This window comes from Bufo bufo, chromosome 5 (assembly GCF_905171765.1).
Source record: "Bufo bufo chromosome 5, aBufBuf1.1, whole genome shotgun sequence".
Lineage (NCBI taxonomy): Eukaryota > Metazoa > Chordata > Amphibia > Anura > Bufonidae > Bufo > Bufo bufo.
The window spans coordinates 506,740,536-506,768,523 of NC_053393.1; the positions used below are offsets into that span (position 1 = coordinate 506,740,536).

At 46.2% G+C, this 27,988-nt stretch overlaps 1 protein-coding gene across 2 annotated transcripts in view; it reads right to left on the minus strand.

Annotated features, from left to right (window-relative positions):
• Positions 1–794: 794 nt before the first annotated feature.
• The window catches only part of YME1L1 (YME1 like 1 ATPase), a 69,032-nt gene continuing 41,838 nt past the window's right edge, over positions 795–27,988 (minus strand). The window contains exons 9-19 of one of the 2 annotated variants that reach the window (XM_040434372.1): positions 21,321–21,411; positions 20,556–20,708; positions 19,522–19,654; positions 18,418–18,480; positions 16,892–17,004; positions 14,863–15,018; positions 10,848–10,999; positions 10,614–10,740; positions 10,468–10,541; positions 9,926–10,012; positions 795–1,033 (exon numbers count right to left, since the gene is read on the minus strand). In XM_040434372.1, the coding sequence (XP_040290306.1) occupies positions 896–1,033; positions 9,926–10,012; positions 10,468–10,541; positions 10,614–10,740; positions 10,848–10,999; positions 14,863–15,018; positions 16,892–17,004; positions 18,418–18,480; positions 19,522–19,654; positions 20,556–20,708; positions 21,321–21,411 (1,287 nt within the window). In that variant the 3' untranslated portion in view covers positions 795–895. Of the gene's footprint in view, positions 1,034–9,925; positions 10,013–10,467; positions 10,741–10,847; positions 11,000–14,862; positions 15,019–16,891; positions 17,005–18,417; positions 18,481–19,521; positions 19,655–20,555; positions 20,709–21,320; positions 21,412–27,988 lie in introns of both variants that reach the window. The other variant, XM_040434371.1, reaches the window with a different exon arrangement.

The following is a 27,988-nucleotide window of genomic DNA, read 5'->3' on the forward strand; positions in this document are numbered from 1 at the left end:
GGTCCCATGTTCCTATGTGCCTGCATTGCTGAGAAAAATTATGTTTTAATATATGCAAATGAGCCTATAGGAGCAACGGGGGCGTTGCCGTTACACCTAGAGGCTCAGCTCTCTCTGCAACTGCCGCACCCTCTGCATTTTGACTGACAGGGCCAGGCAGTAAAAACGTCATCACGCCTGGTCCTGTCAAAGTGCAGAGGGAGTGGCAGTTGCAGAGGCTCTAGGAGTAATGGCAACGCCCCCGTTGCTCCTAGAGGCTCATTTGCATATATTAAAACATCATATTTCTCAGCAATGCGGCTACATATGAACATGGGACCAACACAGATGTCTTCAGCTGACAAGTGCACATGGAACAGGTCAGCCAGTGTCATAGGGACAAATCTGCTGACAGATGCCCTTTAAGATCCGCTTTTTAGCTTCCGGATAAGAGGATCTCTTGGCCACCCTTTTGTTTTCCCCCCTGACCCTTTCAAGTACTTCAGAGGTTATAAGCAGTGCAGCTGGTACTACAACACACATCTTAGCAGTAGATGACTTAAGAGACCTTATACTGTGAAGGGGATGTGGATCTGCACAGAAGTGATGGATGCAGCCACATTGAGAGCGCACTGGACAATATACTGCCTATGTGATGTAGTGTGGGCTTTCTAGATCACCAGTTACCTATGTAAACAGCCCTGAGGTCATCCTCACTTCTGCTGGACACAAACCTCTCTTTTCAATGTACTAATTCAGTGAAGGTGAAGCCGCATACGCAAGGAAAGAAAAGATTGGATTTTTAAGTTCAGCGATATTTTGGCATACCTTAAATAAAGAGTAGTACGTAATATAAAGAACGAATTATGCAGAGACAATAAAACAATGAGGAGCTCAGTCCGCTACATCGATGGTATCATCTCAGCTTCTTTCCTTCTAATACCATCTGAATTTCTTTGGCATCCAAAGTCTCATACATTAGTAAAGCTTCAGCCAGATTTTTATGCTCCTTCGCATGACTTTTCAGAAGGTTTTTTGCCCGTTCATAAGAATCCTAAAAGAAAAGAAAAAAAGAATGGTTTATTGATACTTTTTTAAGATGCACGATAGAAAGAAAGATGGTAATACTCTGGTATCCAATAATCCAAAAAACATCAAAATACAGCAATTGCTTTAAAAAGGACCTGCCAGCAGAATCAATCCTATTAAACCAGACACACTGTCTGGTAGATTAGGGTTGTTGCGGATATCGAAATATCGATACCCAATCAATACTTTTGTCCTGTATCGATACAATACCGGGATCTGACATTTATCGATACTGGGCTGCGCTACTGCGCAGCCTAGCATCAGAGAACATGGAGCGCGCTGATGTCAGCACGCTCGGTGTTCTCCTCGGCAGCACAGGGGAGAAGGAGTCGCTCTCTCCCTCCCCACTGTGCCGCTGCTGCCAAAAGGAAGAGAGAGGGGCGGGTGCACTGCGCCACCAATGATAGTTAACCTTTAATACAGGAGGCGGGTGCTGGCAGCAGAATCCCAGCTAGGAGCTGCGATCAGCGGCAGTTAACCCCTCAGGTGCAGCACCAAAGGGGTTAACTGCCACTGATCGCAGCTCCCAGCTATGTGAATCTGCTGCCAACACCCGCCTCCTGTATTAAAAGGTTAATTACCATTGGTGGCGAAGTGCACCCGCCCCAGTATTAAAAACATTGGTGGCAGTGGCCACAGGGTCCCCTCCCCTCCATTCATTGGTGGTGGTGTAGTGGCAGCTTCTGATCGGAGCCCCAGCAGTGTAATCATGGGGCTCCGACCGGTTACCATGGCAGCCAGGACGCCATGGTAAGCTCCCTGCTGCTGTGCACACAGGTGCACTATGCACAGGGCAGCAGGGACAGTGTAAAGTCCTATTCATCCTAATAGAGCTCTATTAGGGTGAATAGGACTTGGGATGAAAAGATCCCAGGTTCTAGCCCCTACGGGGGGAAATTGCTATTAAATAAAAAGTAAAAAACAAAAAGGGTTTAAAAAAAACCCATCAAATTATTAAGTATAAATCACCCCCTATCCCGATTTTACATTTAAAATATATATAAACAATAAATAAATAACATATCGCCACATCCGAAAAGTCCAAACTATTAAAATATTTAAAAAAATCTCCTATGCGGTGAACACCGAAACAGAAATAAAATATTTAATTTGCTATTTTTATTTTATGCGGAAAGCACGCGGCTTTTTTGGCGTTTTATTTTTTTCGCATGGTATCGAATGGTATCAAGTATTGCAATAATTTTTTATGGTATTGAAATCAAATCTAAATTGTGTTATCAGAACAACACGGTAGAGTTGATCCTGCTGTTTAAAATCATACCTGTCACGAGAAAATCGGTGGCAGTGAAAAAAAGGACTTTCATTCTTTAGGCAAGTGAGGGCTTCAGTGCACCGAGAGCGGTGGCCTAGCCTCTCTGTGCACCTAAGCTTCCCAGTGATAGCCTCAACCCTCAGAGTCCTTAAGCCCTCATTTGAATAAAGAGGAAAACGAGATTTTTGTATAACTTACCAGTAAAATCTCTTTCTCGCTCTTCCTTGGGGGACACAGGAAACCTTTGGTATAGCTCATCTCCATAGGAGGCGTGACACTAAGTGAAAGACTGTTAAGCCCCTCCTCCAGCAGCTATACCCTCAGCCTGGAGCGAGCGACTACCAGTTATGTGCCCAAGTAGTTAAAACAAAGGCAAGGATCAACCAAATGAACACCAACAAGTCAAAACTCCCGTCAGGGCAACCAAAACAATGGGTGGGTGCTGTGTCCCCCAAGGAAGAGCGAGAAAGAGATTTTACTGGTAAGTTATACAAAAATCTCGTTTTCTCGCCCAATTCCTTGGGGGACACAGGAAACCTTGGGACGTTCAAAAGCAGTCCACAAATAGGGAGGGACCACAACCCAAGAACAATTAAAGCACCATAGGCATTAAGGCACCACCGCCTGCAAGACCAGGCGGCCCAAAGCAGCATCCGCCGATGCATAAGTGTTCACCTTGTAGAACTTGGTGAAAGTGTGCAAAGAAGACCAGGTGGCCGCCTTACACAATTGTTCAGCCGAAGCTCGATTTCGCTGAGCCCAGGAAGCCCCGACCGCTCTGGTAGAATGAGCGGTAACACCAAAGGGCGGTTCCCTGCCCTTAGCACGGTAAGCCTCAGCAATAGCCATCTTGATGAAGCGGGCAATAACCACTTTAGATGCCGCCAGCCCCCTGCGCGGACCCTCCGGAACCACAAATAGAGAATCCGAGCGCCGAAAGGGTCTAGTTACATCCAAGTAGATCCTCAGAGCCCTAACAACATCCAGACGGTGAAGATCCCGTTCCCGAGGATGAGACGGGGACGGGCACAGAGAAGGAAGGACAATATCTTCATTCAGGTGAAAAGCGGACACCACCTTCGGAAGGAAATCCGGAACCGGGCGGAGAACCACCTTGTCCTGGTGAAAAACCAAGAGGGGTTGGTTCTACGCAAGAAAGTGCCGCCAATTCAGACACACGCCGAAGAGACGTGATGGCAACGAGGAAAAAAACTTTGCAAGACAACAAGCGAAGGGAAACCCTGCGCAGAGGCTCGAAAGGAGAAGATTGGAGAGCTGTCAGCACAACATTAAGATCCCAAGATGGAACGGGAGCGCGATACGGGGGAGCATAGTGAGCAACCCCCTGAAGAAAAGTCTTAACTGGACCGAGCGGAGCCAGAGGTCGCTGAAAAAGGATCGAAAGCGCTGAGATCTGACCCTTTAGGGTACTGAGACCCAAACCCAAGTCCAGACCAAACTGCAAGAAGAATAAAATCGTGGGGAGAGAAAACCGAAGGGGATGAACATCTAAGGTCTCGCAGAAATTCAAATAGGCCCGCCAGGTTCGGTAATAAATCGTGGACGAAGCCGGTTTACGCGCACGAATCATGGTACGGACCACGTCAGCAGAAAACCCCCGCCGCGTTAGGACCGCGGTTTCAATAGCCACGCCGCTAAACGTAGCGACCCTAAATGCTGGTGGAAGATCGGCCCTTGAGAGAGGAGGTCTTCTCTTAGAGGCAGAGGCAAGGGGGCGTCTGCCAGGAGCAACATAAGGTCGGCGTACCAAGGACGACGAGGCCAATCCGGGGCTATTAGGATCGCAGGCGTGCCCTCCGCCGCGATCTTCCGAAGGACTCGTGGAAGCAGAGGCAGGGGTGGAAAAACGTAGAGGAGAGAGAACTCCGTCCAGGGAAGGACGAGCGCGTCCGCGCCGTAAGCGTCCGGATCCTTGGTTCTGGCCATGAAGGTGGGGAGCTTGTGGTTGAATCTGGAGGCCATGAGATCCACGTCCGGACGACCCCAATGGAGGCAAAGAGACTCGAAGACGTCGGGGTGCAGAGACCACTCGCCCGGGTCGATCGTCGTCCGGCTGAGGAAATCCGCCGCCCAATTGTCCACCCCCGGGATGTAAACGGCCGAAATGGCTGGAACATGAACTTCCGCCCAGCGAAGGATTAGAGACACCTCCCTCATTGCCGCCGCGCTGCGAGTGCACCCTTGATGATTTATGTATGCCACAGCCGTGGCATTGTCCGATTGGACACGAACAGGGTGACCCTGAAGCAGCGAAGTCCAATGCCGGAGTGAGAGGAGAACCGCCCTCAGCTCCAGAACATTGATTGGCAGTTTGGACTCCGATGGAGACCAAGTGCCTTGTACGGACCGAGGAGGAAACACCCCCCCCCAACCCCGCAGACTGGCATCGGTGGTAATCACCAACCAAGTTATCGGTAGGAAGGACTTCCCTTGGAAAGGGGTCCGTAACCACCAGAGTAGAGAGGAGCGAACCTGGGGGGGAAGGGGAAAGTGCTGATCCAGACTTTCCTGGGACTTGTCCCATGCGGACAGAATGGCAGTCTGAAAGGTGCGGGAGTGATACTGCGCGTAGGGGATTGCTTCGAAACAGGACACCATCTGTCCCAAGACCCGCATGCTGAACCGGAAGGAAGGACGGCGGTGGTTCAGAAGGCTCCGAACCGACCGATGAAGGAGCTGGCGCTTCTCTGACGGAAGCCGAACCTCCGCTGCATCTGTATCCAGCAGCATCCCCAGAAAGATCAGTTGCCTGGATGGAACAAGAGCGGATTTGGGAAGATTGATAATCCAACCGAACCGGCGTAAGGTTTGTAGCGAGAGGTCCACACTGGCAGATGTCAGTGACAGAGAGGGTGCCTTGATAAGGAGATCGTCCAAATATGGAAGAAGAAAAACTCCCCTGGAACGAAGTAAGGCGAGGACAGGGGCTAGGACCTTTGTGAAAACGCGAGGGGCCGTCGCCAGCCCGAAGGGGAGGGCAACGAACTGGTAGTGGTCGGACCCCACTGCAAAGCGCAGAAAGCACTGATGACACCGAGCGATTGGAATATGAAGGTAGGCGTCCTGGATGTCGATAGAGGCCAGGAACTCCCCTTTTTCCAGAGAGGCCACCACCGACCTGAGAGACTCCATCCGGAACCGCTGAAGACGAAGGAAACGGTTTAATCGTTTTAGATCCAGAATGGGACGAACCGAGCCTTCTTTTTTGGGGACCACAAAAAGGTTCGAATAGAACCCTTTGAATCTTTCCTCCATAGGAACCGGAGCGATGACCCCTTTGTCCAGAAGGGTACGAGTGGCAGTAAAGAAATCGGCCGCCCCTTGGGGATCCCGAGGAACCCGGGAGCGAAAGAACCGAACTGGGGGGAGGGACGCAAACTCGAGTTTGTACCCGGAAGACACCACCTCGAGAGCCCAGGCGTCGGAGACGTGCGCCTGCCAGAAGTCCCTGAACAGGAGGAGACGTCCCCCCACCCGGGTGGGTGGGGGCGCACCTTCAGGTAGGGTTCTGCTTGGTCGCGGGAGGGCGAGCAGGCTGTGACTTGAACCAGGAGGGCTGGGTCCGAAAAAAAGGTTTCTTACGTCTGTCTTGGACAGGGTTAGAGGATGGACCTGAAGTGGTGCGAGGTGTGGGAGCCCTGCGGGAAGACCTGAAGCGAGAAAAGGTGGGACGGCCTCGAGTGGTGCTCCTAGTCCTGGATTGGGGAAGATGTGTACTCTTCCCTCCCGTGGCTTGAGAGATGATTTCATCCAAGCGGGTCCCGAACAATCGAGAACCAGTGAAGGGAAGGCCAGTAAGAGACCGCTTTGACGTGGCGTCCGCCGTCCAAACCTTTAACCAAAGCTCCCTTCTAGCCGAAACGGCCAGGGCAGATGAACGGGCTATGAGAGCCCCCGCATCCAGGGATGCCTCACAGACAAATTTTCCGGCTTGAACGATAAGTTGGGCCAGAGCCCGGAGGTCCTGAATAGGGACGTCGGATTCAAGCTCCTGATCCAGCTGAGACGCCCATTCTGAAACCGCTTTTCCAGCCCAAGCGGAGGCAAAGACCGGCCTGAGGGCGGAACCGGAGGCTGCAAAGATACCCTTTGTAATGGCCTCTATCCGGCGATCTTCAGTGGATTGTAAGGAAGAACCATCTGCAACGGGAATAGCCGTGCTTTTGGACAAACGGGCCACAGGGGGGTCGACTTTAGGTGGTGACGCCCAGTTTGTAATGCAATCCGCCGGGAATGGATAACAGATATCCAACTTCTTAGGCGGGGTAAAACGGGCATCAGGACGGGCCCAGGCCTTAGAAACCACCGACGAGAAGTCAGCGTGGAGGGGAAAAACCGCAGACGCCTGTTTTTGGCGAAAAAAGGAAACACTGGTCTTTTCAGAATTAGGAGGGTCATCGTGAATCTTAAAGGTATCACGGATATTGTTAATAAGATGGCCCACGGCAGAAGCCAGCTTTGAAGGCAAGGCCGAGTCCATATCCCAATCAGAATCGGCTAGTTCCCCTTCAGAGGGCATATCCTGTGATGAGGAAGGACCCGACTGAGGGCGCACCCTTGGGGGTGATACCGAAGCATCCGAGGATGATAGGTGCTCCGCCCTGGACCGCTTCTGGGGTTGACGGGCTCTGGAGGTGTCGCCTGGAGAGAGAGACTCAGACGGGTCAGCTAAGGTAGCGGACCCGGAGGGCCCAGCAGGGGAATTACCCGGCTGCGGTAAGGGCAATGCATCTGCAAGGCGGCCCACAACATTAGTGAGACTGACCACAGCCTGGGAAAGGGATCTAGCCCAGTCAGGGGGATCCAAGAGGCCAGGGGGTGACACAGCAGATGGCGGACCCTGTAATGGGGCTTTGCAAGCCGAGCAATGCGGGTCAGGCTGCCCTTGAGGAAGGGGTGCCTTACATGCGGTGCAGGTATGATACCAAGGACCAGCAGGCACTGAGGGGTCAGACATGTTGGCTGGAAGTAATATACAAAAACGTCCAGACCAGAGGGCTGCAGTGCTAGAAGGGGTCAACAGTCCTACCAGGTCACAGTGGGAGCAGACAGCACAGCAGCGGCAACAGCAGCGGTCCTCAGAGCCCTGAGGTAATCCGTCCTGAGAGCAGGCAGGCACGAAGAGGAGGCGGGGCTAGTGAGGGGCGGGAAGAAAGACGTCTGCCCCTTGACTGAAGCCTAACATGTACAGTGGAAACGGAACGAAGCTCCGCCCACCGATGAAACTTTTCTCGCGCGCGCGCGATTCAAAATATTACATGCCGCCGAAAAACCCACAGAATAATGTCCCCCGTTCACCTCCATATAAGCGGAGGCGAACGCACACCGGTGGCCGGACAAGAGCGTGCGCTTGTCAGAATGTCAGCCGGCAGTTGAACACAGCCGCAGTACAAGTGCGCCTGCTATCCAGCAGCTGATAACGAAAGGCGGCCCACGGCCGCCGCACCTGAGGTAAACTGCGCTGTAACTCTCCCCCTCGAGCATCGCTCCGCTTTGCCCCACACACAAAGGAGCCGCAGACTCACAGCTAAGAGAGCTGTAAATTGTAATCGACATGAAGGGTCAGGCAGAGGGGACAGCAGGATCAGGCCCTAACAGGGGGGGGAGGGGGGAGGGGGTAGGAACGGCTGCACAGCCACCTCACCATTCAACGTTTTCACCCTCTGTCCATCCAGCAGGGACGCCCCTTCAGCCACTGGCACCGAAGTGGCAGGAAGCTGGAGAGGGGCTTGCAGGTGGGCGACCCTTGTGCTGGCGGGATGCAGGGGAGCTGGGCTGCCCTGGTCCTCCTTTTCTTCTGTGGGGGAGGCAGCAGTGCGGATAACCGGCACTGGCGCAGCTCATCCCCGGGAAAACAGAGAGGTCTATTGCGACTCTGTTGTCCCTGTTGGAAAAAAAAATAAAAAATAAAATAAAATAAAATAAAATCTTTAGCAAAGACAGCTCTGCAGTGCAGAGAGTGTCTTGCCTCCTTGACACTAAGCAAAAAACTGGTAGTCGCTCGCTCCAGGCTGAGGGTATAGCTGCTGGAGGAGGGGCTTAACAGTCTTTCACTTAGTGTCACGCCTCCTATGGAGATGAGCTATACCAAAGGTTTCCTGTGTCCCCCAAGGAATTGGGCGAGAAAAAGTATTTTTTCTTGGAAACACCACAACCAGATTTCACAAGATGGGTATCATTGTAATCAGAAGGATTAACTCTACCAGGAAGCATGCCTGGTTTGATAAGGTTGATCCTGCTAATAAATGCTCTTTCAGGTATTCCGATTACATTAAGGATCCCGTATCCGGAGACAGCAGAGTACAGAGCCATCTCCAGAATTCCCATATAAATGAATAGAGCAGGCGTGCGTATGCCCGACCGGCCACTCCGTTCATTTCAGGGGGCAGCAGGGGGTTCTCGTGATCGGTGGGGGCCCCAGCAGTAGTTCGCCCACCGATCTAATAGATAACTAAGTGTAACTAGAATACCCCTTTAAAGAAAAATGTCACATAAGAAAACGTGTCTTAAATATAAAAGCAGAAAACTGAGCGGAAAATACAAATTTAGATAAGGTTTTGTTTTCAGTCGTCTTCCTGAAGGTCGAGCAATTAAGAATATTTGATAATCTGGCACTTTTTAGGTCTGATGAATTAAATGTATACATATTGTATATCAGAGGGTTATACAAAGCTGCATGCGCGTTTTGCACTAGGGATGAGAGAATCTACTTCGGATTAAACATCCGAAGTCGATTCGCATAAAACTTCGTAAAATGTATCGGCTCCGATGAGCCAAAGTTATTTTGCATAATAAACTTCAGAAATTGATTTATACAGTAAAAAAACATTTCCCGAACTTTGGTTCGGTTCCAAGTGGTACTTTGGAACCGAACCAGAGTTCGGGAAATGTTTTTTTTTACAGTAAAAAACAATTTCTGAAGTGCTCGCTCCATACAGTATGGAAACGAAGTTGTATGCGAATCGACTTTGGAGGTTTCATCCGAAGTCAATTCGCTCATCCCTATTTTGTACCACTGAGACTACAAATTAAAGACTTGCTCAGAGAAAACCTTTCCTGAAACTCTAACAAGATACTGAGACCCACACCACCAATTGTTTTGATGTAATGAGCTTGGCATTACCCAATGATCCAACGATAAGCCGGCTCACCAGCAGAACTAGCAGCACACAATGCTGGCACCAACCTAGCGGACTGTCCTGTTGTTCACTTACAGGACCCCACAATGTCACATTACATTTGACTGCACCAATCTACATGATGATGCCCATCTATGGACCAAGAAGACGTGTAAATAACACATGCTAATATGGGTACACTTCATGGCTTAGCGCTAGCCAGATTTCATGGAGCATGTCAAGATATAAGCCTCATTCACACATCAGTGTTTTGGTCAGTGATTTCCATTAGTTATTGGGAACAAAAACCAGGTGCGGCTCTAAACACAGAACAGGTGCAGATCTTTCCCTTATACCGTATGTCTGTGTAGCCTGCACTCCTGGTTTTGGCTCACAATCACTGATGGAAAACACAGACGTGTGAATGAGTCTTTACCCATCTTACCTTTAGCAGTGTACGGACTTCTTGCTCAATGGCAGCTTGTGTTTCTGGACTCAGTTTCCCAGTGTCAGAATAAGTCATTACCCCTAGCTGAAATATAGGAGACACGGCATGATAAGTACACAGAAAGTGTGAAGAGTAGAGGACAGATAAGGCCTCATGCAGACGGCCGTTGTTTTGGTCCGCATTCGAGCCGCCGTTTTGGCGGCTCGGATGCAGACCCATTCACTTCAACGGGCTGCAAAAGATGCAGAAGGCACACGGGAGGCTTCAGAGTTTGTGGACCGCAAAAAAACGGAACGGTGTTTGCATGAGGCCTAAAAGGAAGATAACCGCGGAATCAGACTACACAGAATGTGTTTGCTGTCTGTTACCATGGAGACAGTCTACAAAGTGACAATGGACACAGCTTTTCAGACAGTCTAACACGTGAAGACACCGGGTTATCGGCGAAACATGTCGGGGGACAGATTTTGCACAGTTAGAAGTTCATATATAGTACATCTTTTGTATACAAGGTAAAAGGATATAGTGAAATTCTGTACCTTTTCGCTCATTCCAAATCTTGTTACCATTAGCTTTGCTATCTTTGTTGCACCGTCAAAATCGCTAGAAGCCCCTTTAACAGAACCAAAAAGATGAGATGTGTGCAGCTGTGGCTGGGAAATGACTAGAATTTGACAAAAATTACCTGTAGTTATGTTTTCTGGCCCAAAAATAATTTCCTCAGCCACCCTGCCGCCCATGCTTACATCCATCTGTGCAAGGAGCTGGGACCTCGTCTCACTCCAGCGATCATTTTCTGGCAAAAGAGAAACCTAAAGAAACGAAAGAAAGAAATTCAAATGAATACATGCAGACATTGCATATTACATATCGTTTATACCTTCTAGTGAAACAGCACTGCACATTATGCATGACTCACATGACCGAGTGTTGGCCCCCGGGGCATGATGGTCGCTTTGTTAATGGGCATGGCATCTTTGGTAAAATAGGCGATAATTGCATGTCCTGACTCGTGATAGGCAGTAATTTTTTTATTCTTGTCATCTATCTCCACACTTCTCCTCTCAGGCCCTGCACAAAAATAACACAGCCAGGTGAAAAGCAAGGACAATAAACGTTATAAAATCTACACGGTGAAGGAAACTACTTCCCATATTGCTACAATATGTTGCTGATATAAAATATAAAACACAGATAAATATCCTATTAATACAGCAGTCGGACCGGAGTACTCCCTCTATCTAGAGGAAACTTAGAACACAGTTAGTACTGAATGAATAAAATAAATCTCATATAGTGCTCGAATTCCCATTTATTAATGTCATATGAGGGAGAATGAAGCAAGGGTAAAAACAAACCACACACATACAATCCCCATCGTGTGACTTAAAGTGGGTGTACAGTGGGTCAACACTGATGAGCTAGCCTCATGATAGGTCATCAATATCAGATTGGCTTGCAAGCGCTGCTTCCGTTTCTAAAATTGCCTGTGTGTCTTCTTGCGCACAGAGATGGCGCAGTGTAATTACAACTACTTGTCCCATTCAAGTGAGACAACACACAGGTCATTTTGCAGACGCAGCGCTTGCAAGAGCGCCACTACTGCTTCAAACAGCTGACTGGGAGTTGAGCACTGGTAGAGCTGATCTGGTTCTGGTAAGACCCAACAGCTTGTGCAGATATCCAGCTCCTGGTGATCACATGATTGCTAGAACCAGAGCAAAACGCTGAATTTTAGTGCAGTTTACCCCAGAATCTAGGTGCGATCACATTAGTAAATGCTAGCCAATTTGTTCAGCTTAGGGTGGGTTCACATCGCGTCATATGAAGCATACATTAGAAAAAAAAAAAAGAAAAACGCAGCACACCATATTTTTGTACCCTGGAAACGCCAGTTTTTTGTTTTTTTTTTACAATGGAACTCTACGGTGAACGGATGCCAGTGTATGGCATCTGTCTGAGGCATTAGTTTAACATATACGTTTTTTGTATACGTTAAACAGATGGGAAAAACGCAATGTGAACTCACCCTTACAGATAGGGTTTTTAGTTTAGACAGTACGGGACACTGTTCTCTTATCTCAGCTGGAAGCTTTCCACGGCACAGAATAAAGCTGGCACATAGAATTTACAGTGGATATAAAAAGTCTACACACCCCTGTTAAAATGTCAGGTTTCTGTGATGTAAAAAAAATGAGACAAAGATAAATTATTTCAGAACTTTTTCCACCTTTAATGTGACCTATAAACTGTACCACTCAATTGAAAAACAAACTGAAATCTTTTAGGTGGAGGGAAGAAAAAAAAAATATAAAAATAAAATAATATGGTTGCATAAGTGTGCACACCCTTAAAAGGGAATCTGTCACTTAGTTTTACCCTATAGAGCTGCGGACATGCAGGGATAGATCTCCGCTAGCATATGCGCAAATATACCTGTGCCATAGCTGTTTAATTTTGTTTGAAAAAATTATTTTTTAGATATGTAAATTAGCCAAGTAAGGTGCCCAAGGCGTGGTTACTTAGGGTTAGGCTGGGTTCAGACCTGAGCGTATTTGATATGCGCGTTTAACGCGTGTTTTTGTCGCGCATTTTTATACGCGTTTTTTGCAATAGTCAACGCGCGTTTGAGTGATTGACTGCAGTGGCCTATGGCCACAAACGCGCGTCAAAACGCCCCAAAGAAGCTCAAGAACTTGTTTGAGCGTAGGGCGTTTTTCAGCGCGTTCAAACGCGCTGTAAAACGCTCAAGTGAGAACCAGGGCCATAGGGAAGCATTGGTTTTCATGTCTTGAGCGTTTTACAGCGCGTTTGAACGCGCTGTAAAACGCTCAAGTGTGAACCCAGCCTTAAGGAGCCCAGCCACGCCCCCTGTGAAGGAGCCCAGCACCGCCTGCATCCAGGAATCTCCTCCTTGCTAACAAAGTTACAGTGCCGTAATCTCGCGATGCACGGGCTAGCGCATGCACAGTGCCGGCAAAGTGTTTGTTCCCTTTGGTGGCGTCAGCCTCAGTGAACGAACTGTGCATGCCTGTATCTATCCCTGCAAGTCCGCAGCTCTATAAGGTAAAACTAGGTGACAGATTCCCTTTAAACTAATACTGTGTTGAAGCACCTTTTGATTTTATTACAGCACTCAGTGTTTTGGGTATGAGTCTATCAGCATGGCACATTTTGACTTGGCAAGATTTGCCCACTCTTCTTTGCAAAAACACTCCAGATCTGTCAGATTGTGAGGGCATCTCCTGTGCACAGCCCTCTTCAAATCACCCCACAGATTTCCAATCTGATTCAGGTCTGGGCTCTGGCTGGGCCATTCCAAAACTTTAATCTTCTTCTGGTGAAGCCATTCCTTTGTTGATTTGGATGTATGCTTTGGGTCGTTGTCATGCTGAAAGATGAAGTTCCTCTTCATGTTCAGCTTTCTAGCAGAAGCCTGAAGGTTTTGTGCCAATATTGACTGGTATTTGGAACTGTTCATAATTCCCTCTAGCTTAACTAAGGCCCCATTTACAGCTGAAGAAAAACCGCCCCGTGGCATGATGCTGCCACCACCATGCTGCACTGTGGGTATGGTGTTCTTTTGGTGATGTGCAGTATTGTTTTTGCGCCAAACACATCTTTTGGAATTCTGGCCAAAAAGTTCAACCTTGGTTTCATCAGACCATAACACCTTTTCCCACATGCTTTTGGGAGAATTCAGATGTGTTTTTGCAAAATGTAGCCTGGCTTGGATGTTTTTCTTGGTAAGAAAAGGCTTTCATCTTGCCACTCTACTCCATAGCCCAGACATATGAAGAATACGAGAGATTGTTGTCACATGTACCACACAGCCAGTACTTGCCAGATATCCCTGCAGCTCCTTTAATGTTGCTGTAGGCCTCTTGGTCGCTTCCTAGACCAGTTTCCTTCTCGTCTTTTTTTATCAATTTTGGAGGGACGTCCAGTTCTTGGTAATGTCACTGTTGTGCCATATTTTCTCCACTTGATGATGACTGTCTTCACTGTGTTCCATGGTATATCTAATGCCTTGGAAATTCTTTTGTACCCTTCTCCTGACTGATACCTTTTAACAATGAGACCCCTATGATGCTTTGGAAGCTCTCTGTGGACCATGGCTTTTGCTGTGGGATGCGACTAAGAAAATTTCAGGAAAGACCAACTAGAGCAGCTGAACTTTATTTAGGGTTAATCAGAGGCACTTTAAATGAAGGCAGGTGTATGCTGACTCCTATTTAACATGGTTTTGAATGCGACTGCTTATTTCTGAACAGTTACATCCCCAGTTATAAGAGGGTGTGCACACTTATGCAACCACATTATTATTTTTTTTTTTTGTTTTCTTCCCTCCACCTAAAATATTTCATTTTTTTTACAGCACAGAAACCTGACATTTTAACAGGGGTGTGTAGACTTTTGATATCCACTGTATGTTGACTGAATCCACCTATTTTGGCAGGTTTGCTGACCATCTAATGTGTATGGGGCCTCCTGACTCTCACCTGACAGCAGATGGGGAGATAACAAATCGAGGGAGTTGGAATTCAGCTCGGATACTTTTGTTCTTGGTGACATAAGCCATTGCCAGAGGTGACTGGCAGCAGCTTTCTCCTCTCACGGCCAAGCTGAGTATGCTTATGTGTGGGAGAGATAGCCGTCGTCCGAAACAGGCCTCTCATATACAGGGCCAATTATAAACGAGCAGCTCCCGTTTTGGATAACCCCATGTGAGCATATGAGCCATGATCAACCATTCATTCCTATAGGCACCATGTAATATGGCATTAGCAGATGCTGCAGTAGAAATGGGCAGATTCCGATAGCTTTTACTGTTTTAGTGTATTTACTTTCCAGATAGCAGACATGCCACACCACCTGCAGCCTAGCCTAAATTTTCATGCTATTTAAAAAGCACGTAAAGGCACAATACGCACCCATGAGTATTTTATCCTTGGCAAACTCCAGTTCCCTCATGGTAACCATCTCTTTTTCATCCACAGCAGCTTTCAGAGCAGCCTGGTTCACCAGATTCTCCAGTTCGGCTCCAGAAAATCCCACGGTGCCACGAGCAATAATTTCAGCATCAAGAGCTATAACAATAAGATGGCAATTTTAGCTTACTATTCACTCGTTAATGCCGGAGTCGGAGTCGGAAATTAACACAATTTTCTGGGAACTTTATCTGACTAAAGGAATTCAGCTTACATAAAAATAATAACGATGAAAAATTATTATCATCATCATCACTATCCTGGTACCAAGGTACAATTGTGGACCCATAAGGTTATGGACGCCGTATTATAAAGCGGTGCTCTACAATACAATCTTGTGCATGTGACTCAAGTACCTGTAATTTAATTTACCATATCTTGTATTAAAAAACAGGAAATAAATTAATTCTTTGTGGGAATGTCAAAAAATCTGCGTGTGATGTTAAAACCCCAAAAACCTTTATTTTATTTTTTATTTTTTTCAAATTTACCCCCCCCCCCCCCCCCAATGAATTTTTTCCCCCCATTTTCCAATAAAAGACATGGGAAATTAAATGGTGCCCTTAAAATACAACTTATCCCACAAAAAAAATAAGCCCTTATATGGCTGTATAAACAGAAAATTTAAAAAGTTATGGCTATTGGAACGTGGGAGGGGGGGACACACACAAAAATGCTAAACAAAAAATGGGTCCAATGCTAAGAGATGGGGGTTAATAGTTCTGACATTACAGTCCATACCAATTACGTTTTTTATATAATTGGGAAAGGAGGTGGTCAGAACAATGATGATAATGACAAATTTCTAGCTGCAAGCGGTCATCAGATTCCCAACTCCCCCCTCCCAGAGTAAAGGAGGGGGGGGGGGGTCTAACTTTAGCTGCTTATATCTCTGGATAGGTAGCAGCTAGAGATATGGCTTTGTCCAAGCTTTTAACCAATACCAGAATCACAGCATTTTCTTCACTACATCAGAAGATATTGCTGTTATTCACAATTCGATTTCTAACAGCGATATATCCTGCGATTCTGGTGTGGAATGAAAGCTTGCCATGCCAGCTTTAAAACAAGACCAGGCCCATACTTCTAGTGGCTACCAACGAAAGAATCATAATTTCCTGCTCCCTAGCACCGCAGTCCTGCACCTTGGGTTCCAGTTAGGCCATCTTTCTGGCTTGTTTACTTCAGGCCAGGCATGGACATGGTAACATGTGCCACTGAAGCCAATGGCTGACTTTGGCAGTAACATGTCCCCAAGTGCCACACCACTTGGAAAACACACCGCCATTGGCTTCAGCCATGTATAACACATCATGTGCAGCGTATGGAGTGTGCTCTGCTCCTCAGACCGTTCCATACATTTCCTATAGGCATAGAATATACATGTAAATCATACTTTGTTAAGGAGTGGAAGAAGTTCTATGGTTTTTCAATTTACTGATCGCTGCAATCAACCCTAAGGATATGTACACATGGGAAGGATATGCTGTTAATCTGATGACATGGCTATGTGTATGGTGAATATGCACCATATCACAGTACAAGCAAAGGCCTTGAAATTTCAGAAAATCTCACCCACACACTGCCGAAAAAGTATGCGGGACCAATTGACCGGGATGCAGATTTTCAAATTCATAGCAGGTCAACTTATGCTACACATTTTACTGTGAAATCCCCTGAAAACCTGTAGCAAAATACGCAGGTAACAATGTGTGCATTGCACATTCTTGTCCAAACTATGGATGAGGTAGATACAATGGCAAGAATGAGGGATTAGCGTAACAAATGCTCAAAGTATCACAGCAAAGGAGGCGATAACTTATTTACATTGTTTGCACGTATGTGGGTCTATGGAGAAGCAACTCCGGTCTGTGCACATGAAGAAAAGCAGGGCATGTGTCTAATAACTCCATGTTAGTAAAAGCATATAGAAATTCACTTTTTATGATATACTAAGTTATGTAATACTTACACTGGTCATACTTTATTTTGCTGAGGTACCATTTAAGAATTTCTGTGCGTCCCTTCACATCTGGCCTGGGGACGGTCACCTGCATGTCAAATCGACCTGGGCGTATTAAAGCACTAGGCGGAGACAACAATTTTTTTTTTTTTTTTACCAACACAGCCAGATTGAACACATTACACAGCTTTTCAATATTTTATGCATTTTTGCTATGGATCATTGTTTTGCTGCATACAACCGTACTGTCACACGTAATGGGGATGGGATAACACCAGGATACACACAGAAGGGAATAGACCAGAGTCTAGGCCACAAAGCTAAGGAAGAGGGATGGTGACCTCCTAGGAATCCCTAGACCTCTCCCTGACTCCTGCCAGTATGAGTAGACGCAGAAGGTGGACATACTCATATACCGTAACCTAAGCCCTGGAGACCCTGGAAGGCCCTAGGAGTAGTGGCAGGGAATGAGACTACTGGTTTCTTCCCAGATGAAGGAACCAGCGTCTCCCTGAGGCCTAGAAAACAACAGACACAAGCAAACAACAAAATGCAAAACAGAATGCACTTATCTTTAAAGAAGAATGGAGGAGCAAGAGATCCAAAGGAACAACACTCCAGCTCAACCAACAACAAGCAGGAAATATCAACCGCATGGTAAGCAGTGTGAGTCAGGACTAAATAGAGCCTCAGTAATGACCACAGGCTGCACCTGACGAGAGGTGTGATCATTACTAAACAACAACACTGCAAGCTGAGAACAGAGAGAGACTGTCAGATAACCTCACGTGCCGCCAGTCTCTCAGATCTTCTCACATCTGTCATGGGTGGGAACGTGACACTTACATCTTAGGCAGGGCCACCATCAGAGTAAGACGGGCAAAAAAAATTAAAAATGTAAAAAAAAAGGAATAAGGGAAATTGCACTGGTCTGTCGAATGTCCATCGCTATAAAGTGTAATAACCTAGGTCCACGCAGTATGAACTGCATGGGAACAAGACCTTTACTATAGTCATTGCAGCTATTAGAGTCTTTAGTCAAGCTCAAGTTTTAGGGGTTTTCCCATCTTGGCCTTATATGACACATTCGCAGCAGAGCGCAGTTGCTTGGCTGTGCTCAGAACTCCCACAGAAGTGAAGGAAGGACGCCACGCATGCACAGCAGCTTGCAAATGGGGGCCCTGTTCCCGAGACCCGTATCTATCAGACCTTTACGGCAAGTCCTGAGAGACAAAATTGGGAATGCACCTTTAAAAGGTGTTGTACAGGCTTAGTAAAACAAGGCTGCCTTCTTTCAGAAATAGCAATGCACCTGTCCACTGGTTGTGTGAATTATTGCAGCTCATTCATTTCCATGAGGCTGAACGGCAAAACCATACACAACTCATGAAAAAGTGTGGAGCAATTTTTGGAAGAAATCAAACATGTTTTTCTAAACATGAAGAACCACTTTAAGAAAAGGAAAAAAAAAAATAATAATAATAATAATAAATCAGCACTACAATGTGTTATTATTAAAATGTTGTAATACGTACTTATCCAAAGCTTCTGGAAAGTTTGTTGCTCCAATGATTATGACCCCTTCATTGGGTTTAAAGCTGAAAAACAAGGTTAAATACTAAAGAATCAAGCTTGTGAGCCAAACACCGCACACTAGATTTGAGTAAAGTCAAGTATAACCTAAAAGGATTATCCAGGAATTAATATCTGGGACCGCTGTCGATCAGCTGTAGGAAGTAGCCGGGTGCTCTGTGAGTGCCGCGGCCTCTTCCCAGGCCATGTGACGTCACCGTACATCTCTGTCACATGGCCTAGTTGCAGCTCAGCCCCATCCTGCGAATAGGTCATCAATATCAATTATTTCCTAGATAATCCCTTTAACTGTTGTTAATTTAGCAATTTCCATGTTATATGCGTAAAGACAGGAAGAGCGGCGAGTCCATGCACAAGACACTGCAATGATGTGCATGGATACGGCTCAGCAGCGCACACAGTTTATAATGTTATATTTTATGTACTAGTAGGCCTCCTTTATGCTGTCTGCCTTAAGCCTCTTGCACATGAGCGAGATTTTCGTCCAGATGCGATGTGTGGACTGAATCCTGATGCTGGGTATGTGGACATGTGCACGTCATCACCGATCAGGAAAAATCACAGCGTGTTTATTAAACAGCCCTTGCCCCAAAGAAATTAATGGGACCTGTGTGAAAAATGGAAGGCATCTGGATGCACTGATAGTTGCGGGGAGATGATGAGAGTTATTCTTCAGTTTCTCTTTACTCACATGAAAAACGCATCAAAAACTGATTGCATATGCACAGAAAAACTGAACATAATCACAGACAAAACTGATTCAACTTGCATGCTAAACCACCAGTTTTTCCTTGAACAGATCCTGACACAATCTGAAACGCCGTCCTTGACTCCGGTGTACAGCATGCCCCGACGTGTGACATGATTTTCTTTATAGACTCTGGAAACCGTGCTAGGAGCCCAACTCTTACCATTCTGACATCACTTATACAAAGGATGGGTTATTAATATCTACAACATGGAAGACCCCTTTAAGTTAGACAGAGAACAAAAATGTAAAATCATTACCAAATAAATAAAAGTACTCTTTAGTTTAATATACATACCCATCCATTTCTGCAAGGAGCTGGTTAATCGTTTGTCTGGAATATGGGTGCATGGGGGATTCGATTCTTTTACCCCCTACAGAATCCAGCTCATCGATAAATATGACACAAGGTGCGTTGGTCTTGGCTTCCCCTTTAAAGAAGAGAGGGAAAAAAAGTGAACCTCAAAACCACAAGGTCATGGATCTGTGTAGAGCTACAAAGTCTCATCATCCACTATATAAGAACCTTGATGGGCGAGTACGTACATAAAACATTATGAACTGCTTCACTTCAATTTATAAGCCACGTCTATGTGTTTCCTCCATGTCCAACAGAAGATCTTAATGATCTCAACTTAAAATGATTTTAGGCAGTGTGTTAGATAGGGACTTACAATATTATTTTGGGACATTCTAGGACGCAAGTGAAATCTTTAGATGGATTTCACTGATGGGTTCTAAAGGATAAGAAAAACATGGTTGCTTTCTACAAGTACTGCCATGCCTGTCTACAGATGTGGTGCGGGTTATGGAAGAAATCAGGCATGTTTTTCTAATTCTGTCCAGCATATTCAATCAAAGTTCTATTAGTGAGTTTGCACAAAATAAAGTATAAAAAAAACCTGCAGAGGAAACCTCATGAAGACGTCAGGAGACAACATACCCGTTTAGTGGTCCGCAAACCACGGATCCTGGCCGTGTGCGCCCTGTACTTTTCCAATCCTGCATTATTGTAAAAATGCCTATCCTTGTCTGCAATACGGACAAGAATAGGACATGTTCCATCTTCATGTGGAGTCGCAGAACGGACATACAGGTGCGGATAGCACACGATGTGCCGTCGGCATCTTTTGCGGCCTATAGAAATGAATGGGTCCGCATCTGATCCGCAAAAAATGTGGTTTGAATTTGAACAACCAATATGGTCATGTGCATGAGGCCTAATACTCTGCATATTCAATAGAAGGGTGCGCAGACAGGTCTGCACAATTTAAAGTAGAAACTGGTAAAAATGGCAATAACAAATTTTACACTGACACGCGGTGCACTTACTGAATAGATTTCGAATGCGACTTGCTCCGACGCCTACAAACATCTCATCAAATTCAGAACCTGAAGCATAATAAAAAGGAACGTCGGCTTCCCCCGCCACAGCTCGAGCAAGCAGAGTCTTCCCAGTTCCAGGTGGACCAACTAGAAGGATGCCTACGAGAAAAGGTCAGTCAGTAAGTTTTCATCCATAAGTCATATTATTGGGGTCTCCTCTTACCAAATAGGAGGACAGGATATGACAGCCATTTGAGGCCCTAGAGAGGCCCCAGGATAGGGATACTAGACAAGTATCTGATCATTGGGGGTCTGACTGCTGGGATCTCTAGCAATCAAGAGAACGGGCTTCTATGTCAATGTATGAATGAAGTGGCAGGTTGAGCATGCTCTGTCACTCTATTCCCTCTCTATGGGACTTCCGGAATACAGCTATGTGAAGAGGGGATAAGTATATTGTGGGAAAAATCCATGTACCAAGAAGCTGTTTTTATTACGTTACAGCCTCCATTAGATTTTTCCTGCTATGCCCTGGCAAATTCCCACTCTGAAATGAGCAGGAGGCAGCAAATCCACCGACATGGCGCACTCGGCACCAGTCTGGTACTCTCTTCTGCGAACCTCAGCACTGGAAATGGGGACAACCCCTAAGTCGTACATTATGGGAGTAAGGTCACACAGCTGGGAGAACACGGCGAACGAAAACAACCCCATGAAACCTATGCATAAAATAATCTCCACTTTCTTTGTGAATCACAGAATATTACTTACCTTTGGGAAGTTTGCCTCCTAAAACTGTGAATTTCTGAGGATTTTTCAAAAACTCTACCACTTCCTGTAGTTCCTGTTTTGCTTCTTCAACCTGTTCATACACAAATATATGAATACTGACCAATTCTGACAAACCTTTCCAACAAAAACTTGTCAGTACAGTTACAGTGTCCTGGCGAAACGGTCGGGTGATTTCTGCTATCTGACAGCAGGACATGATAGAGGGAGAGAAGCTGACCTCTGGGACATATCAGTTCATGTGATTGAGAGCAGGATTTCTGAGTAAGAGGCAGAGTAAATCCTGACTCCTGGGAAAGACAGAGTCCTGATTATCCTGCCCACACAGGATGACCGACAGCTCTCCCTGTATCATGTTATGCCTTTTCAGAAGTGTAAAAAGTTATATTTACTTATTCTAATCATAATAGATATTCATTGGCTTTTAACCCCTTAAAGGAGGACCTTTCACTAGAATAAAACATCTAAACTAACCATAGAGACATGTAGATCGGCGCCCAGGGATCCCCCTGCACTTACTGTTATCCCCGGGCACCGCTCCGTTCTCCCGGTATAGCCTCCGGTATATTCATAGTTTGGCTCCACCCAGGGGAACCTGCCGGTGTCTCTTTCTCCCAGGCTGTAGCGCTGGCCAATCGCAGCGCTCAGCTCATAGCCTGAGAGGCTTTTTTTTCTCTCAGGCTATGAGCTGAGCGCTGCGATTGGCCAGCGCTACAGCCTGGGAGAAGGAGACCCCGGCAGGTTCCCCTGGGTGGAGCCGAACTATGAATATACCGGAGGCTATAACCGGAGCGGCGCCCGGGGATAACAGTAAGTGCAGGGGGATTCCTGGGCGCCGCTCTACATGTCTGTATAGTTAGTTTAATGTTTTATTCTAGTGAAAGGTCCTCTTTAAGGACTCAGCCCTATTTCACCTTAACCCCTTAAGGACTCAGCCCTATTTCACCTTAACCCCTTAAGGACTCAGCCCTATTTCACCTTAACCCCTTAAGGACTCAGCCCTATTTCACCTTAACCCCTTAAGGACTCAGCCCTATTTCACCTTAACCCCTTAAGGACTCAGCCCTATTTCACCTTAACCCCTTAAGGACTCAGCCCTATTTCACCTTAACCCCTTAAGGACTCAGCCCTATTTCACCTTAACCCCTTAAGGACTCAGCCCTATTTCACCTTAACCCCTTAAGGACTCAGCCCTATTTCACCTTAACCCCTTAAGGACTCAGCCCTATTTCACCTTAACCCCTTAAGGACTCAGCCCTATTTCACCTTAACCCCTTAAGGACTCAGCCCTATTTCACCTTAACCCCTTAAGGACTCAGCCCTATTTCACCTTAACCCCTTAAGGACTCAGCCCTATTTCACCTTAACCCCTTAAGGACTCAGCCCTATTTCACCTTAACCCCTTAAGGACTCAGCCCTATTTCACCTTAACCCCTTAAGGACTCAGCCCTATTTCACCTTAACCCCTTAAGGACTCAGCCCTATTTCACCTTAACCCCTTAAGGACTCAGCCCTATTTCACCTTAACCCCTTAAGGACTCAGCCCTATTTCACCTTAACCCCTTAAGGACTCAGCCCTATTTCACCTTAACCCCTTAAGGACTCAGCCCTATTTCACCTTAACCCCTTAAGGACTCAGCCCTATTTCACCTTAACCCCTTAAGGACTCAGCCCTATTTCACCTTAACCCCTTAAGGACTCAGCCCTATTTCACCTTAACCCCTTAAGGACTCAGCCCTATTTCACCTTAACCCCTTAAGGACTCAGCCCTATTTCACCTTAACCCCTTAAGGACTCAGCCCTATTTCACCTTAACCCCTTAAGGACTCAGCCCTATTTCACCTTAACCCCTTAAGGACTCAGCCCTATTTCACCTTAACCCCTTAAGGACTCAGCCCTATTTCACCTTAACCCCTTAAGGACTCAGCCCTATTTCACCTTAACCCCTTAAGGACTCAGCCCTATTTCACCTTAACCCCTTAAGGACTCAGCCCTATTTCACCTTAACCCCTTAAGGACTCAGCCCTATTTCACCTTAACCCCTTAAGGACTCAGCCCTATTTCACCTTAACCCCTTAAGGACTCAGCCCTATTTCACCTTAACCCCTTAAGGACTCAGCCCTATTTCACCTTAACCCCTTAAGGACTCAGCCCTATTTCACCTTAACCCCTTAAGGACTCAGCCCTATTTCACCTTAACCCCTTAAGGACTCAGCCCTATTTCACCTTAACCCCTTAAGGACTCAGCCCTATTTCACCTTAACCCCTTAAGGACTCAGCCCTATTTCACCTTAACCCCTTAAGGACTCAGCCCTATTTCACCTTAACCCCTTAAGGACTCAGCCCTATTTCACCTTAACCCCTTAAGGACTCAGCCCTATTTCACCTTAACCCCTTAAGGACTCAGCCATTTTTTGCAAATCTGACCAGTGTCACTTTAAGTGCTGATAACTTTAAAAGGCTTTGACTTATCCAGGCCATTCTGAGATTGTTTTTTTTTTGTCACATAGTGTACTTCATGACACTGGTAAAATGAAGTAAAAAAAAATCATTTTTATTTATAAAAAATACCAAATTTACCCAAAATTTGTAAAAAAATTCAATAATACACAGTAATACCTCCAAAAATAGTCATTACTTTACATTCCCCATATGTCTACTTCATGTTTGGATCATTTTGGGAATGATATTTTATTTTTTGGGGATGTTACAAGGCTTAGAAGTTTAGAAGCAAATCTTGAAATTTTTCAGAAAGTTTCAAAAAAACAATTTTTAGGGACCAGTTCAGGTCTGAAGTCCCTTTGCGAGGCTTACATAATAGAAAACACCCAAAAATGACCCCATTCTATAAAACTACACCCCTCAAGGTATTCAAAACTGATTTTACAAACTTTGTTAACCCTTTAGGTGTTCCACAAGAGTTAATGGCAAATAGTGTTAAAATGTAAAAATTTCAGAATTACGATTTTTTGGCAAATTTTCCATTTTAATCCATTTTTTCCAGTAACAAAGCAAGGGTTAACAGCCAAACAAAATGTTATATTTATTTCCCTGATTCTGTAGTTTGCAGAAACACCCCATATGTGGCCGTAAACTACTGTACGAACACACATTAGGGCGCAGAAGGAAAGGAATTCCATACGGTTTTTGGAAGGCAGATTTTGCTGGACTGTTTTTTTTGACACCATGTCCCATTTGAAGCCCCCCTGATGCACCCCTAGATTTTTGGTTGCTCTATATTACACTTTTTGTGAGGCAAGGTAGGGGTGGGCGATATAGGCAATAGGCGATATAAATTTGTGCCACGATATGCATTTTGTGCATATCGCCTATATCGTGCGGATCACAGCGTCCTGTCAGAGGTCGGGTGCCGGGAATGTTCTTCAGTCTCTGCATTGGTGGCAGTGGGCAGTTCCGATCGGAGTCCCAGCAGTGTAATGCTGGGGCTTTGATCGGTTACCATGGCAGCCAGGAGTCACGCTACTGAAGTCCTGGCTGCCATGGTATGTTAGTGAGCAGCATTATACTCACGTGCGCCGTGGCCGCCGGTCGCTCCTTCTTCTGTCTGTGCAGCGCATTGCTAATGCTTATAGCATTAGCAATGCGCCGCACAGACCTATGAGAAGAAGGAGCGCCCGGCGGCCACGGCGCACGTGAGTATAATGCTGCTCACTAACATACCATGGCAGCCAGGACTTCAGTAGCGTGACTCCTGGCTGCCATGGTAACCGATCAAAGCCCCAGCATTACACTGCTGGGACTTCGATCGGAACTGCCCACTGCCACCAATGATGGGGGAGACAGACCCTGTGGCCACTGCCACCAATGATTAATACTGGGGAGGGAGGGGGGGTGGGTTTGAGTTACCAGAGGGGGCTGATAAGAGGGAGAGGCTGGGGGGCTGATCAGAGGCTGGCTGCCATGGTCAGCTCCCTGCTGTTGTGTGCACAAAGCACAGGGCAGCAGGGAGAGTGTAAAGTCCTATTCACCCTAATAGAGCTCTATTAGGGAGAATATGACAAGGGTTCTAGCCCTTAAGGAGGCTAATAGTTATTAAATAAAAAGTAAAAAAAAAGTTTAAAACACCCCCCCCCCCCCCCCCCCCAAATATAGAAAACAATATATCGCGATATATATCGCACATGCTTAAAATTATATTGCAATATAGATTTTGGGCCATATCGCCCACCCCTAAGGCAAGGTAACAATAAATAGCTGTTTTGGCACCATTTTTATTTTTTGTTATTTACAACATTCATCTGACAAGTTAGATCATGTGTTATTTTTATAGACCAGGTTGTCACGGATGCGGCGATACTTAATATGTATACTTTTTTTTTTATTTATGTAAGTTTTACACAATGATTTCTTTTTTTAAACAAAAAAAAAAATCATGCTTTAGTGTTTCCATAGTCTGAGCGCCATAATTCTTTCAGTTTTTGGGCGATTACCTTGGGTAGGGTATGATTTTTGCGGGATGAGATGACTGTTTTATTGGCACTATTTTGGGGTGCGTGTGACTTTTCGATCGCTTGCTATTAAACTTTTTGTGATGTAAGGCGACAAAAAATTGCTTTTTTTACACCGTTTTTATTTTTTACGGTGTTCATCTGAGGGGTTAGGTCATGTGATATGTTTATAGAACCGGTCGATACGGACACGGCGATACCTAATATGTATACTTTTTTATCTATGCAAGTTTTACACAATAACAGCTTTTTTAAAACAAAAAAAATGATGATGTTTTAGTGTCTCTATATTCTGAGCCATAGTTATTTTTTTTTTTGGGCGATTGTCTCAGGTAGGGGCTCATTTTTTGCGGGATGAGGTGACGGTTAGATTGGTACTATTTTGGTGGGCAAACGCCTTTTTGATCGCTTGCTGTTGTACTTTTTGTAATGTAAGGTGACAAAAAAATTGTTTATTTAGCACAGTTTTAATTTTTTTTATTTTTTACGGTGTTCATCTGAGGGGTTAGGTCATGTGATATGTTTATAGAGCCGGTTGATACGGACGCGGCGATACCTAATATGTATACTTTTTTTTTTTCTATTTTTTACCAAGTTTTTTTAAACTTTATTTGGGGAAAAACGAGATTTTTGTATAACTTACCAGTAAAATCTCTTTCTCGCTCTTTCCTTGGGGGACACAGAAGACCTTGGGTATAGCTCATCTCCATAGGAGGCGTGACACTAAGTGAAAACTGTTAAGCCCCTCCTCCACAGCTATACCCTCAGCCTGGAGAGAGAGACTGCCAGTTGCGTGTCCAAGTAGTGAGAAAAGGCAAAGTCCAACAAGGAACCAACAAGCCAACTACCCAACGGGTAACAAAAACTCGGAAACCGTGCAGAGAAAAACAATGAATGGGTGGGTGCTGTGTCCCCCAAGGAAAGAGCGAGAAAGAGATTTTACTGGTAAGTTATACAAAAATCTCGTTTTCTCGCCCAGTTTCCTTGGGGGACACAGAAGACCTTGGGACGTTCAAAAGCAGTCCAAAAGGGGGAGGGACCACAGCACCAAGGTGAAGCACCCGAAAGGCATCAATGAACCGCCGCCTGCAGACCCAGGCGGGCCAAGGCAGCATCTGCCAAAGCCAGAGTATGCACCCTGTAGAACTCGGTAAGGCGTGCAAGAAAGACCTGTGGCCGCCTTGCCCAAATGCATGGCCGAAGCCCAATGCCTCCGGCCCAGGAGGCACCGACCACTCTGGTGAATGAACGGTGACACCAAAGACAGAATCCTGCCCTTGGTGCGGTAACCTCAGCAATAGCCAATCTGATCAAGCGGAGGAAAACCACCCTGGAGTCCGTCAACCCTATGCACGGACCTCCTGGAAACCCAAGAGGCCGAACGTCGACAAGAGTCGGAGATCTCCAAGTAAAAACGGCAAGGCCCAAACAACGTCCAAATCGGTGAAGTGTTGAAGCGAAAGGCAAACACCACCTTCAGAAGGAAGGAAGGAAGAAACGGGATGTAGAACAGCCCTGTCCTGGGAAAAGACAGAAGGCTCGTAACAAAAAAGGGGCCATTCAGGCACCCGTCAGAGACACGACTGATACGGAAACACAACCGTACAGGACAGAAGGGGTAGAGAGAACTTCTGTAACGGCTCCAAGGACAAGATTGGAGCGCCGAGAGCTCAGTATATAGTCCCCAGGGCGGTACCGAAGGACAGTACAGAGGAACCAAAGAGCCACTCCGAGGAAGAAGGTCTTGACAGGCCCAGAGGGCCAGGGAACGCTGGAAGAGGAAGAACAGCGCCGACACTTGACACCTCAAGTAAAGGAGTCCCAGTCCCAGGTCCAGGCCGGACTGGAAAAAAGACAGAACCATGGGGAGAGAAATTCAGAGTGGGGAATGCACAGCTTCCCACAGAACCATAGACAAAAAACCCTAAGTCTTACGACAGATCCTGGACGAAACACAGCCAGGAGCGGACAGTAGCGAACCCGCTGGAGTCGCCTGGCAAGCGGGCGAAAACCCAATGTGATCAGGTGCAGACCAGTAACACGGGCAGAAGGGTCGACAAAACTGGTCCCGTCGGCCCTCGAGCAACGTTGTCCCGTATCCACCCGAGTGGGGGAGCAGAAGGACAGACGGAAAGGAACCAAAAGGATCCGCCAGATGCCAGGACAAGACAGGCTAAAGTC